The sequence below is a fragment of the Ostrinia furnacalis genome, unplaced genomic scaffold (genome assembly GCF_004193835.3).
Source record: "Ostrinia furnacalis isolate ACB-3 unplaced genomic scaffold, ASM419383v2 OfSCF2585, whole genome shotgun sequence".
Taxonomy (NCBI): domain Eukaryota; kingdom Metazoa; phylum Arthropoda; class Insecta; order Lepidoptera; family Crambidae; genus Ostrinia; species Ostrinia furnacalis.
Window position 1 is genome coordinate 278,297 of NW_021132824.1, and position 15,892 is coordinate 294,188.

Here is a 15,892-nt window from a genome sequence, read left to right on the forward strand (position 1 = left end):
AAGTTAATATATGTATAGGACCAGTTACCTTAAAGTAATTAAAAAATCGAAAAAATGTCTTCCCTTGCATAGAAGCTTTAAGGGAGGAAATGCAGCCAGAATCTTAATAAGCTTAGTCAATAGTACCTAATTAGTATTAAAAATACATAGAAAATAAAATCACATGAACAAGATTTTATATATGATGTATATTAATTTAATTTAATTACATGTCTCCCAAAACTATAATATCTAGCCAGCGTGGAGAGTGTAGGCTATATCCTCCATTTGATTTGCCTCTGGTAACTAGAGAGGCTCGTTCTCATGGACATTAAATGACCTCATGATGATGACATTACTTAAATGAAATTGTAATAAATAGATAGGTAATAACTACATATTCTTTAAACACCTGTCTTTACAGTTTACAGGCATTAAAATGCCAGGGAAAAGATTTTCATTGAAAATTCATTCATTTGATAATATAATTAAAGATGACCTTAACAGGGCGCGTAAGATAAATTATCTTAATCTGAGTCATATTTTCTTATTAAAATGTACTTTTTACCATTTTAATTGTAATTAAACGATATATCGACCAATTATGGATAGTTACCAGGTATTAACACCGATAAAAATAAGGAACAGTAATATGGTCAATTCCTTCGTTATTCTCATTAAGGTCGTCACATTCGGCACTGTCGTGGTTTATAGACATCAAACCCGACACTTTATAAGTTTATAGCAGATTTAAAGCCTTACAGCGATAAATTAAAGGCTGTAAAAGACTCCATCTGTTTTCATTTCGCGAAATTAAAATTAATCACTGAACTGAGGGCAAGAACACGATGACTCTTGTTATGGTTTTGTAAAGTTTTATAGCGGCCAAATTAATAGCACTAAAGTGTCTTGTTAAAAATAAGTTAGCACATTAAATGAAATGGTATTAAATTAAATTTATATTTAAGTCTTTTGAAGGACTTTGACCAGATTGATTGGTTGTGAAGATACTTTGAATTGATAGAGACTCTACAGAAAAATCATCTGTTGTTTAGGAGGGGAAAAAGTCCGTGTTGTGTGTGACTCCTTGGCAAACAAATGGGTACTTTCGTAAGTAATGAGATAAACGATGAACATGACATTAGGGTCATGTCTGCGTTTCGACATTTCAGTTACTTTTAATATTTAGTAAGAGATAAAGCTTCGTAAAGGCATGTTAGAGGAAACCTACCTACTCTCTAAGCTTGGGTTAAACCATCTTACATTAATTATAACAAATGTCAAAAATCTGTCAATACCTATCCATCCAAAAATACCGGTTATAGTTACGATTAAAGTTAAGGTGGTGCAACTCAGCCTAAGTCTACTCCATTGCTCTACATACGCATCTATTACTAACTAGCTGACCCGGCGAACTTTGTTCCGCCTTAATGGCAATAAATAAACAGACTTTTTTTAAATTTCGAACGGGATAAAAAGTATCCTATGTCCTTCTCCTGGCTCTAAGCTACCTCCCTGATAATTTTCAGCTAAATCGGTTCAGCCGTTCTTGAGTTATAAGTGGAGTAACTAACACGACTTTCTTTTATATATATAGACTAGCTGACCCGGCGAACTTTGTTCCGCCTTAATGGCAATAAATAAACAGACTTTTTTTAAATTTCGAACGGGATAAAAAGTATCCTATGTCCTTCTCCTGGCTCTAAGCTACCTCCCTGATAATTTTCAGCTAAATCGGTTCAGCCGTTCTTGAGTTATAAGTGGAGTAACTAACACGACTTTCTTTTATATATATAGATATACCCGTTACCTATAAAACTAAACAAACAAAACAAAACTTAAACATTGTACATTTCAGAATTACGTCCAATTCCAAGTTAAATTCCCTCTGTAAATACGTAATGCACAATTGTACAACAAACATTGCCTTGTTATAGCAGTCACCAAATGAATTTCACTTAGTACAGCTAAACTTACTCCAAATACCCACAACGGGAGCTACGAGCGAATTTAATCTTTAAATACACACTCACAACGTTGAAATTCAGTTGACTGTGTTCAGAACAATGTAGGGAAGTTGTCCGTTGGCAGTAAATGGAATTCGAGTTTTATGGTGTACGTAATAAAGTCCGGTTTGGTGTGGATCGGGCGGTGTTTTCATAAGTTTGCGCGGTCAGTGAACGAACGAACGTTTCAGCCCGTTAAACGTGAAAGAGTATTGATCATTGGTCCTCGAGGCGGATTAGTTTAATTCGTTATGGATAGTGTTTGACAATTTGAAATTAGAACTCAATTTAAATCTACAGTTGTTTTTTTAAATCTTTAGTTAGCTTTCTAGTTTGTCTATATTTTTTTCTTTTCAATTACTGGTTTAATTTTATTTGGACACACTCATTAATTGAAATTATTGTTAGTCAACAAATAAATATGGTTTTCAATGTTTCTTATGAGACTTATCGTGATAATATTCATGCAATCGAGGTAATTATTTATGTTAAAAGAAGCCATTTCTTATTTTTGGTGGCTAGCAAAACATAAACATTAATTTATTGCTATAGTAATAACTCTATTCCAGACATAGGGTTAATGTGGTACATTAATATTAATATGACTTTTACCGGGAGGTATGTTATTTATTGTATATTTGTACATAATAAATTATGTATCTGGGAGAGTTACTGCCTTAGACAATTTATGACCCATATTTAGTACTTCTAACTTATTTATTTATCTACGTTGTATCTCTTTACCTACGAGTATGCCCTATGCAAATGACTTTTGTCGTATTCTTCTGAAACTCATCCCCGTAGTTAACCATAGTAGTATAATTTATTGAAAACATATATTTTATCTTGTAAAAACAGCTAGACCTACATGAATCAATATTAATGGAGATATTAATGTAGTTTGGCAATAATGTAAAGAAAATATAGGAATCCATTTGTAACTCTATCCAGACAAAGGCTGGGTTGTACCATCTTATTTTGACTTTAACAAAGGTCAAAAATCTGTCAAACTCCATACAAAAAACACCGGTTATCGTTTTAATTACGGTTAAAGTTAGGTGGTGAAATTCAGCCTAAGTTACGTATAAACAGTAATCAAACAAAACGTAACAAAATTACGCCGCAAAAATAACCACAATATCAATTCCAACGAACAAAGAGACAACAAAAATCCCCAGACAAAAGCGTATTCGGAATAAAAACAACATTTTACAAACCAGGACTCGGAGCCATCGCATTCTATTGCTTTATTTTGCCGTATTTTTCATTCGTTTAAATGTTTTGATGAAGCCGGTGAGCGACGGTGGCGCCCTCGGGAGGGGGTGGCGAAAAAATGAAACGAGAGTAATGATAGCGGGGGGCGTTTGATTCTCGCTGCCGTACCGAGAGCACGATATGTACTGCGATAGGTAAATAACTATGTCCGTGGGCTGGAAAATGGCAATGTAAAGATGTAGGATACAGCCTTGTTGTTATTTGATTATGTAATTGTAAAGATTTCTAGGTACAACAATAATAGAATGCATAGAAGTCTATTTGTGGTTGTTTAATGTTACTGTTTTTGTTTATTGTCATACTGAACGTAGAAGTGGAAAATAATGTAACGCCATAACATAAAAGGCAATTGAAATTAATTTAAGAGGCATTCTAAAACACCTTGTAGGAACTTTTTTTAATATGTTGAGATTATGTTTGAGAGCATTAAATATGAAAACTACAATTCTCATGATTTCAAAACATCATTATATTACAAAACTCAGTAGGTATACCTATAAAACGGGAATATTTCCACCTCTTGTTCCCATAGCTGCAACTCCAGGCACATACTGCAGTTGAGATAAATGTGACAGTTAGGTTTAGGTTTAAAGAACATTTATTTCTCATTAAAAACATTACAGTCACTTACATGAGAAATTAACAAATTTTGATGTAGTATGTATGAGTATGAATTTACAAGTTGTCCAATAGCCAGAACAAGCAGATGTACTTCTGCGGAAACCGTCCTTTCTAGTCTAGGAAAGTCTAGGAAATCGTCCCTGCTAGTAGTAGAAACTGGCAGACTATTGTTAGCCAGTTTCTACTACTAGCAGGAGTTTTCTAAAATCATCCTTCTATTTCAGTGAGCAACGGAGCGCTAAGCGCGTGCGCAGCACAGTCCGGTGGGGTAGACAAGGACGGCAAGAAGAAACACACGAGGCCCACCTTCAGCGGGCAGCAGATCTTCGCGCTGGAGAAGACCTTCGAACAGACCAAGTACTTGGCGGGGCCTGAAAGAGCCAAGCTTGCGTACGCGCTTGGCATGACAGAGTCACAAGTTAAGGTGAGGATTTTTGTTACTATTTACTGTGTAATTCCAGCAGAATAGGACAGACTTCAAGCCTATTTGGGGCAGAATATCCAAAGGAATCTTCTTGTGGAGGCAAGGCTACAAAATGAGACATGAAAATCAGACCCGCCTGGCTTGGGCAGTGTGGGCCAAATCCTCCATTTACCTCTCGTAAATTGGAGAGTGTGGTGGAGAGGAGACTATAATTATGACCTGATGATGATGTGTGACTGGACATCATTCTTGTTTAAGTTTTCTTGAGTTTTTCGGCTGAATTGTGCGGTTCTTTTTGTGTATGCGGTGATTGACAGTTTTGTATAGTATTTACAGAAGATTGTCTATCTATCTACGAGTAGGTATCTTCAATGAACTTTATATTAATGTGCAATTGCGCCGATCATAAAGAAAACTCATTCCAGCCAGTCCTCCACTATCAGTTTGTACCTTTTCAGCTGTTGAAAATCGTCCAAGCTTATAAAAATCCTATCTTAATCAAACCCCTCACATTATGAAGATAGAGCCTGCAAGGACGGTACACAGAAGTGAATGTGGGTAAAAATACCCTATTTCATCGCGCATCTAGTGGACATGCAGCTTTAATGTCGTAATCGGATTATACAGATTGAAAAGTCAATCACTTAGTCAGTCGGCGCAATCAAACGATTCGCTCTATTAGGGGTCTACTCTGTGAAACCATTTCTGTATTGCTCTACCCTTCTCCCTCACTCATATAGGCTTGTCTGGGTAAGCAAAAGGGATGAGTATAGTCGAGTATATCGAATTGGTGTCCAAAGTTAACCCCAGGATTAAAAGCGCGCCACATGTGAACGTATCGACTGCGCATTGTTTATTACGAGGCTGACTCATTTGGTGACGGAGGTATGTGCTACTGTTATATTTTTAACGCATTGAAATTGATGATACTTTGGCTTTCATTTTATTGGAGTACCTTCCTACATAACTAATAGGCAATAGCCTACGAGTTTTTCAATTTTTAAAGAGCAGGGCTTCTTTATCATAAAATTATAGGCGCTGATGAATTTCACAATTTTCATCATCATCATCATCGTTTCAGCCACAGGACGTCCACTGCTGAACATAGGGCTCCCCCAATGCTTTCCATGTTGATCGATTGGTAGCGGCCTGCGTCCAGCGCTTCCCTGCTACCTTCACAATTTTATTGACGACTTTCATAATAGCACATTACACGTTCGTTGCACACATAGACAAGAAGAAAGTCTTAGTTTCTAGAGTAAAAAATACACATTTTTATTCGATATTGCCAACACAATTTTTTTTTTCAGAAAAACAAAATGCCAAATGTTTTCTTTTCAAATGTTATCGTCAAAAAATGTGTTAACCTTCCTCGACGAGGTCATAGAAAATAGAGGCTTGTACAAGTGAAATCTGAGAACAAAAACGACAAGTATTTACTTTACCCATGTACAAACAATGTACCTTATTTCCTAAAATGTTGTCAATAATCCATGATGCGATAAAAATATCTTTAAAATAATTTGATACTCACTCAAACGATAAACAACGACACTTCCAATTAAACCCCTACGCAAAATAGGCGTAAAAAGGCAAATTTTTATTCTAAACTAATTGGGGTGTGGTCCTCGCCCCTCGCTAACTGCCGGAGGGCGAGCCCTCTGTGGTCACGGGCTGTTGGGTGTTTCGCCATAGCAAAAGATTATTGAATTTTCTGTACAGTTGTGCAGCCAATTTTGTTTTAACTGTTCCGGCGGATCGTTTAAATCTGACGTTGGTGATATCAACACTTTATTGAATGATTTGACTCAATTTTTGACTGAATTCAATGAAACTTTTGTGTCTGTCTGTCCGTCTGTATGTTCCTTGTAGAAACAAAAACTACTCGACGGATTTTAACGAAACTTGGTACAATTATTCTTCATACACCTGGGCAGGTTATAGTATACTTAGGAATTCCCACGAGAACAGGAATTAGCGGGAAAATCCTTTTGTATGAAAAATCTAAACGCTTAACGGAAGTTAGACGCTTGAAATTTGGCATGTAGGTACCTTAGTAAACTCAAAGCTTAGTTACAACAAGGAATTCCCGAAATTCCCACAGGAATTAGCGGGAAAATCCTTTTGTATGAAAAATCTAAACCGCTTAAGTAGACCTGAAGTGATGCAGTGACCGCGCGCTCTCCGCCCTCTATCTCGAAAACGGTTCACCGTATAAAAAAAGTTTTAAAACAAAATTTGTAGAGAATTTAGTATTCTACAATATTGATAATAAATACAAATAGCAAAAAACCCATAGGAAATGAGATATTTAAAAAAAAAGCGCAAAAAAACGATTTTTGTGACCGTTGACCTTGAAATTTAATAGTTGCATACACCCTACCATATGTAGGTTTTGAGACAACTTTAAGGGTGTCAATATACACGTATTTACAGACTTACAGCTGGGTATCTCGAATTCCGAGGTGAACTTACTATAATGACTGGACTATCTATCATATTCTGTAACAAGATTATGATGGTTCAAATCTGAAATGTAACATTATAAGTCTAACATCATGGAGAGAGAATCTATCGTGATTTTCTTCATTTTCTTAAACTATGAGCGAATTCAATCATTTGTAACCAAGATTTTGCCTAAAAAGAAACAGTAATTATTACTTGGAGGTAATGACGCGTCACTAATCAGACGCGAAACACCCCAGAGTCACCCTCATCGTAGATCATGACTCGTTTGCCCAAATCGCATTACAGTAAGTGATATGTACCATTAACAGGCAACTGTTCAATTTGGTACAGAATTGAAACGAATAGCGTAACTTGAGGAGTATTAAAGATGACAGTATTTGTTTGAAGCCATTTAACACGTCGATCTGAGTAACATCATGAACAAATAGAAAATAAACGCGAAAAAAGACAAATATAAACATGACCATACAAAGATTCAAAGACTAGGTAAATGATAAAAAAGACAGAAACACAAACAATGAACATGATAATAAAAAGCTTCAAAAGCTAGATGATAAAAAAGATAGAAAAAAGGTTCAGCTAAAGTAAATCAAAAGTGGATTAACTGTAGCTAATCTATGTAACGCTTTTCAGACGTAATTGTTAACATAGTCGTAGAAAAAATATACTTGATCATAAAAAAGTTCAAAGCTTCAATCATAAAGAAGACTGAACAATGGTTTAGGTAAAGTAAAGCAATAAACGATTTTTTTTTTATTTAAAGTAAATATAAACTAACAGTAGCTAAATTAAGCTTTTCAGACTTAATCATTAACAGACCCCTAGAAATAAAAGCGCATAGTGCTCTCAATAAAGGCATTGAAAAAGATAATTTGTTTTGTAAAAAATTAAAAGAATGGCTACTAAGTAAATGTTTCTACACGTTAAAAGAATTCTTTGATCTCAAATCTAGATAAATAAATAAATATACCTAAGCAATTGTCTGTAATATTGTTATTTTGATAATTTAGATTTTAATATTGTATGTACCTATAATGTTGCAATGCCCTTACAGGGCCATGTTTCGGGACTCTGTATTAATATTTAAGATCCAAATGTACCAACATGATGCAATAAACATATATGACTATGACTATGACTATAAAATTGTATCAGTCCTGAAAGTTGGAGCCAAATCAAGCGAATACGTGATTAATGCGCGATACATCAGGGTGAACAGTTGCGAAACTCTAATATTTGATCTTCCGACCCACTGCGCTCTGAGATGTGACAGGCATAAAAACACTTTACGATGTTTGATTACATTTTTCATGTGAATGAAGACATGATCATAACATCATCTAAGTATACGTCGTAAAAATAATAGGTTTATGTTTACAGCAAACTGGAGCATAACACAAAAACTACATTTGGGAGCGTTTTACAATCCGATCTGCATTATTTGATGTAGTTTTCTCAAAAATATATGATTTGAGTATTGTAATATTAGATGGAAATGAGAGTATATCCATTTAAGATATCCATGTAGCGCTCAAAATACTAAAATTCCTAATCTCTGTACTGCTTCACAACTAAAGTAAACTGAAACTGGTTTTGTTTATGTCAATAATGCAACAAGCAATTACACGTGTTAAATTGTATGGCAACATTTAGCATTAGGCTAACTTTATTGTCTAGATTTAGATTAGCATCACATACAATTGCACAGCCCATTACAAATGGGTCTATAATCCTTTATAGCCAACTAACTGGCCGAACAAATGAGTGCTTCCATTCACAAATTGGGCTCAAAAGCCAATGTGGCGGGAGGTTACCTTGCAAAGTTATTAGCGTTTCTGTCAAACGATAGTCTACTTTATGGGGTGAAATTAAGAGCGGTGTGGATGTGTAATGTAGCTTTGTAGGTCGAGATGATTCCCCTGGCATAGCTCATTTGGCATTCAATAAAATTAATCCCTCAGGATGGCTAAAGGGAGGGTGCGGTGTTTACACATGTGACTTGCACCGGTGCAATGGGAATGCATAATGAAATTAATTGTTGACTGACGACTATTTATTCAATAAAAATATTTTGGGAAATCGTAATAAAGTGGAGCAGTTTATCACGCTTTGTTTTAATGTGAATAAAAAATTCACATCTTAAAATGTGAAGTCTGTTTCATCAACGTAAATGATAGGATAAGTAATTTAAATTTATTCTGCGTAATCTTGACTTGATTAAGATATGTCTGCTAATTTCCTTCTTATTAACAAAGCTAATATTTTAGTCATAAACCAGTGAATATCATTAAGTTGATCAATTACCACATTTCAGTCGACTATTGAAATAAATACCAGCATCATATAAATCAGCGATTCCCAAACTATTTACATCAAGATTATTAGAAGAGATATATGAAACAACGCACAAGGAAACATTTTAGCTCACCGTAACCTGAACAACAACAAAGGAAGAAACGGAAAATGAAAATAAATCAAGTATTTCTTTCATAAAGTTTAAAATTAAGATCAGAGAAGAATTGGATTGACTCTCAGAAATTAATACGCGCACAAAATAACATGAAAGAATAGTAAAATTCAGCAGGAAGATGTAAGTAACAAGTGTATCCAAGTATGCGTAAAATTTAGACTAGAACCTTTGTTATACAAGTTGAGAACCACTGATCTAGATAGTCTGTCTGTTCGTCACCGAAGGCAGGGCCTTAAAACTTTACAGCTATTATACTGTTGATATACAGCCGTCATAACAACAGGCCCGGTTATAGCATATCATAATTCCTTCGCGCGTACTTAAAATGCAAATCTGAATGTATCGTTATCATTCCTTTTATGGCCGTTGTAAAGCTGCGCCGAATTAGTTCGCATAGTTGGGACTGTTGGGAGTTGCGACGTTCCCATGGGTCTGACATTTTTGGCGTTTCAAGTTTGAGTAACGTAGGCACTATTTACTGCAGTATGCTTTGTGATCTTGTAATGCCTAATTGAGATCTAAGCTTTTGAAAAATATGCAGTCGGTCGGCAGGTAATCAGATTTTTTACTACAACTGAATTGATGCTAGCGTTTAGTTTGATGTGCCGTCATCTGATCTAAGTACCTAGAGTCGCTTTGATAAATATGAATAATTGGCTCATTTTTATAACCTTGAATATTTTATAAGAAAAATCATGTTCTTTTTCTAGATGTTATTAAATATTGGCAAAATAAATAACGACGAATGTCGTAGTAACTTACTAAAACGCTACATGTTAAAAATCTCGCTCCTATCCTAACTTTTCTGTGATCGTCACATTTATTAAATTAAAAACATCCCGTCACCGTTATTAAATTAAAAACTGCCAACACACAATTAAAACTCATTTCTGTGATTACGAAAATGTTTATACGGTCCAAATTAAATTACCCTGAGCGTGCGCAGCTAACGAGATAAGATGGACGGCATTAAACGCATGTAGATGACTATTGATACGCACCCTCGTCGCAGAGGGCGCCACTTGAGCATATTAAATTATTTTGATGGATGGCGCTATAATTTAATTTTAATGTTTTGATAAAATAGAGCTTTGTGAATGCAAAATCTGGGAGCATTATTTTTGAACGGCAATTTAAATGTAATTTGGATTGAATGGAGATGCGTTTAGATAGTGCAGTGACGTCGCTTTTTACGAAAAACGTTTCGTTGATAGATCGTTTTTGCGATTGGCTCCGAACGGACGATCTCGTTTGCATAATGGGTTCACTGATGCGATGTTTTTAAAGCTATCGCTAATTCGTCATAGTTATGGCAGACGTGTTAAATTCTGTGTTCTATTGTCATTCGTTTTCGTAATGTTAAATTAATATTATAGCCGCGAACGCTATCTATCTAAACTAATGACAATACCTAAAAGCAGTAATGATGAAAATTATCACAGACAATCGGTCAAATAAACTGACACCTTTTTTAAACTAGTCTATTAAATTATGATAAAACTGATAAACTATACAGATAAATTCCTTTACATATCTTTCGGTGATTCATTTTGCGAAGATTTTCTTTGATCATGTGCGGGTTGTAAAAACTGACATCATCTATGATAGAATCTGTCTCTAGGAATCTTTGCGAATGCCAATCTTAATATCGAAGCACGAATGACTATATTCTTTACTTTTAGACAAACAGCTTCACAAAGTCTACATATTCTGCCTCCATACAATGTAACTTTACATTTGTTGTGCCTTACAAAGAAATAGAACCGAAAACTCTCGAGTCAAGAAACACTATCATCAAAATCAGTGTTTCAACAGGACATTAAGGCTGAGTTTCACCTTACTTTAACTTTGACAAACGTCAAAAATCTGTCATACTCCATACAAAAAACACCGGTTATCGTTAAAGTTACGGTCAAAGAAGAACGGTCACGCCCCATACAAAAAAAACCCAGACCCGACAGAAACGAGACATACCTCAGTTTTTTTGTCATGTCTTAATTAGTTAAATTTTATATTTTTTATATTTGAAATCGATGTATAACACCAAAATATTACCCTTTGTTTTTGTTCAGGCGTTATACAAAAACTAATACAAAATGCCTATTTAGCACCAAAATTGGTAAATGTATGTACCTAAATGTCTATTACAGCTGCTATGGAATGTATCTAGGTGACCTGGAGGAGATACAGCCGGATTATACAGGGTGGAAACGAGTAGTTACAAAATCCAAAAATTCTATGTTACCAGCTTCTATAATCTGTAACCTATTATTTGGTACCATTTGAAAGAGCTCGTGAAGCACTTTCATAATCAGTAACTAGTTTTTCGATATCTTGTATAGTTTAGAAATAATCGAGTGAGATCACTTATCGTTTCCACCCTGTTAGACCCTGTATAATCCGGCTGTATCTCCAGGTCACTTAGATACATTCCATAGCAGCTGTAATACACATTTAGGTACATACATTTACCAATTTTGGTGATAAATAGGCATTTTGTATTAGTTTTTGTATAACGCCTGAACAAAAACAAAGGGTAATATTTTGGTGTTATACATTGATTTCGAATATAAAAAATATATAATTTAACTAATTAAGACATGACAAAAAAACTGAGGTATGTCTCGTTTCTGTCGGGCCTGGGTCACAGATGACCGTTCTTCTTTAAGTGGTGCAACTCAGCCTAAGTATCAAACTATACTTTTTTGTTGCAAAATCGCACCAATTTAAATTCATTAAGATGCCACTCTACCTTGATGTGCTACCATACGTGCATGTAAGTAAATAGTGGCAACATCATCGAGGGTGAGAGCGTCGTTTAATTATGTCGCCCGTGCGCCTGACATGTGTGACATGCTGCCGGGGATTTACACCCGGCGACCTAGACTTAGATTGACTTTGGTGCCGATAGCTAAGTGTAAATAGTGCTTACTAACTTTAAATTGAACATCACATTTTTAGTTAAGAGTTCTTTAAACTTGGACATGTTACGGAAACCATAATAATACCCTGTAGTACCTCTACATAATACAGGTGAATTTCTTGAAATGAAAAAGAATTTTCCTTTCAAACAAAACATTCTAAATAGAGCGATCATATTACAGCCATGCTCAGTGATTTCGTAACGAACGGATTTCGTAATGGAGCGATAACTTATTTTTTTTTAAAGTTGAGTTTTATGGTAAGACTTAATTGAACAACCTACAAGCTGTAAGAATCGCATTTAGTTAAAATGCCGTAGCGTAGTCTTAAGATAGGTTTAAGTTTTTATATTTAGAAAAATCTCAGGCCAGAACCTATGACTGAAATTGAATCTAGTTTTGAGCGAGGTTTTCTGGGACTATTAAAGCCCAGTTTGGTGTACCCACAGCGCAATTGATTCATACAAATTGATGCTGTATTTGTTCTATCTAGCAAGCGGTTGCAAGTTTGATGCGTCCACAGAAATACGGCCTAAGCTTATAGCTCGCATCTGACATACCGTAAATTTTAATCTGTCCAACGCACAATTTGTCAAACGCGTATGATCAAACCGCCATGTTTATTCCTCTATTGACATTCGATGACATATATCCGCCTAAATTCCCGCCTAAATCTATCGACCAGGCTTCGATGGCATTTCCATACACCGCTACCGATCCTACAATCATCACACTCGAATTTGACCCTTATGTTTTAACCTATATGACTGCTTTTCCAATGACATTGTTGGGTATAATCAAAAGTGATTTTGGACCTAATTGTAAGAGCTTAAAGTTGATTGTCGTTAGACTGTTTGCTCTACATCGATTCTTGATGACAGAAGTGAGCAAACGTTAATTGACGTCATTAGTCGAATGGGTTTCACTAAATGGAAATGTTTTGAGGGTACTTTGAATTTGAGTTGATTACAGTTTAGTGGCTGAAAAAAGTGTTAGCGTGTCTTTCAATATTAAAAATTGATAATAATTGAAAGCTCGATGTTTGTTCTTCAATTTATCTTTTCCTGACAAAATAGTTAAATTGTTAAAGTCAGTCGATAATTTAACAGATTTGATAAATATACTAATTTCAACTGTTTCATTTCAGGTTACGACAGACTTATTACTTTAGCACATAAATAAATAATGGCCATAAATATGCCATTTTCAACAATTACATTGAAATAATGTAATTAGTAAGTAAAGGAATGTCTTCTACCATTTTGCAACTATTTGAAATTCAATAAAATAGAAAGTATTTAAAATTTTAAGCTCATAACACAATATCACTAAACATTTTTTAAATGATATTGAAATTTCATAAACATAGATAGAGATCGAATTAGGAAATAGGCATAAAAACTCCGAAGTGAAAAGTACTGACGCCCAATAATTACCTATGTGTAGCACTTGTGATACACCCCTGTGGGGTCCTAATAGATTGGACCGTTAACAGCGTTTAGGGTTCGGTAGGCAGCGCTTGCAATAGCCTTATTTATAGTCTATAAATTAGTTTAACGTTCCGCGATTGTTCAGGTCTTTTGTTGACTTAATCAATGGTGATAATGCCGAATGGTTCCGTATTTTTCTTGGGGATGTGTCTTCATTTATTTTTATTTACTACTTGCTTGCAGTTTGCCTGCTTGGATTTAGGTTCAGTTGGTTGATATACTTAACTAAAGGAATAATGGTTTAAAAACTTATAAAAGTGTAGTTTACAAGGTTCAATAGAGTCAATTATTCCAACCCGTAACGTATAATTAGTGAGAAATGGTTTCCTCCCAGAAACTGATAAAACATTGTTACATTTTTGCTATTAATCGCAATGATCTGCATCTAAGCTCCAAAATTTCAGCCCAAAGAATGTAGGTATTCTTAAATGTAAAACTTTTTTACACTAAAACCTGCATGAGGCTGTTTATTCCGTTGAATTAGGTATTTTCCATTTGAAATTCAGTATTATATTTCTAAATCAATTCATGACTCAGAATCCTTAGGCAGAGTCACTTTTGGTATGTTACAGTAATTCCTGGTTTATACAAATCCTCGGTTATTCTATGAAATATGTCTGTCATTGCATACGCATTAAAAAGGCCGGCCGCATTCACTGGATGATCGTGTTAATGTGTGGCGGGATCAATCACGCGCAGCTGATGCCACGACGCCAGCCAGGATGAATGAGGGACCAACAGGGGCCAAGCATTTTTTAGAAAATACACCTACATCACAAACAATTTTTCAATTAAATCATAAAAGTCATAAAGGTCAGAATCTTAAATAATAAAGAATATTCTATATTAATACGCGACGCATAATCATGTCATGATTAAAGACAGCATAATATTTTAAAATAGTTGGCAACTATTTTTAAAAAGATAGTCAAAAGCTCTGTATTTTCTTTATTGAAGAACTTACAAGGGCGAGGCATCTTTTAGAAATAAAACGTATTAAAATTCACTCCCGCATGACACATATTCAAAGATTTTTCACGCGATCTAGGATAACTAGTAAATAACTGAATAAGAGAGCGGAGATGACTTAAACTGTGGCTCTCAAAACGAAATCAAAGCTGGAGCTTTTAAAGCTTTATTTATTTTTTCAACAACTTGATACAATTTGAAAATTATAAATAACTTGAAAAAATCGAACTGCCTAAGGCGGGAATTGAACCCACGAGTTATTTATAATTTTCAAATTAGTTTGAGATGCGACTCCAAACGCTAAAAATTTAATAACTATGTAAAAGAGCTGTTTCATCTTAACTGACAGTTAAATATTTGCAACAATATTTCTGTTAGATGTAGGGTAGGTATACTTAACATTGATGAAACAAACGCTGGCTGTAACAGCGTATTACACTTGAAAATTTCGACGGGTTTATCCAGTGTCTAAGTAGCTCAGTTGGAAGAGCAGTCGCCCGGAAAGCGGAAGGTCGTGGGTTCAATTCCCGCCTTAGGCAGTTCGATTTTTTCAAGTTATTTATAATTTTCAAATTAGTTTGAGATGCGACTCCAAACGCTAAAAATTTAATAACTTGATACAATGTTTAAGAGTATGCATTCTTTTAGCTTAATCCTTGATCACAATATCACCCAAAGGGTGGGATCTACAATGGCTACAATAGAGCAAGTTTGTCCAATAGATGCCATTCCACAACTTGAAAGCTTTGAGTTTGTATCAATGATCATTGACGTAAGCAGGTAATTCCATTCTTTGGCTCCTTGTTACAAATATTGGCAGATAAAACTTTAAATGACAAGGTTTCCGTAACTTTACAGACATTGAGATAGTTCTAACGCCACAATAGGTCCTTGTCCTGGTAATCCGCCACTAAATATGAAAAAATTTGGATTTCAAATTTAACCCAACCACTGCCGGACTTTTAGCATTTAGGAATACATCAACTTTCCGTAAATCAAATCCAAAAAGTAATTGATCAGCTAAATGACTACGCAAAACTGGAAGCAGGCGTGTCGTCGGCTTCGTGGCCATTATTCCTGCATCAAGCAGCAACTGTTGTCCGCTGCATTAACATCACAATAGCCTTCGCTAATGGTGGATTTATACGCCAGATGCTATTGAAACGCTATCCCAATATGCTTGCGGTGTAATTGTGCTTTTGGTGTCGTATAATTGGGAATTAGGGACTTATGATGTGGTAAACGCACATGGGTTCATTGTTTGGGTG

The 15,892-nt window shown here is 35.1% G+C and overlaps 1 protein-coding gene and 1 non-coding gene across 3 annotated transcripts in view; both read left to right on the forward strand.

Moving 5' to 3' along the window:
* The window catches only part of HGTX (HGTX homeodomain transcription factor), a 60,310-nt gene that overhangs the window by 15,313 nt on the left and 29,105 nt on the right, over window positions 1–15,892 (forward strand). For both annotated transcript variants that reach the window (XM_028309001.1, XM_028309002.1), the window contains one exon: window positions 4,106–4,305. In XM_028309001.1, the coding sequence (XP_028164802.1) occupies window positions 4,106–4,305 (200 nt within the window). The remainder of the gene's footprint in view (window positions 1–4,105; window positions 4,306–15,892) is intronic.
* TRNAS-GGA (transfer RNA serine (anticodon GGA)) lies at window positions 15,091–15,163 on the forward strand. The gene has a single exon. It is a non-coding gene; the product is annotated as a tRNA-Ser (tRNA).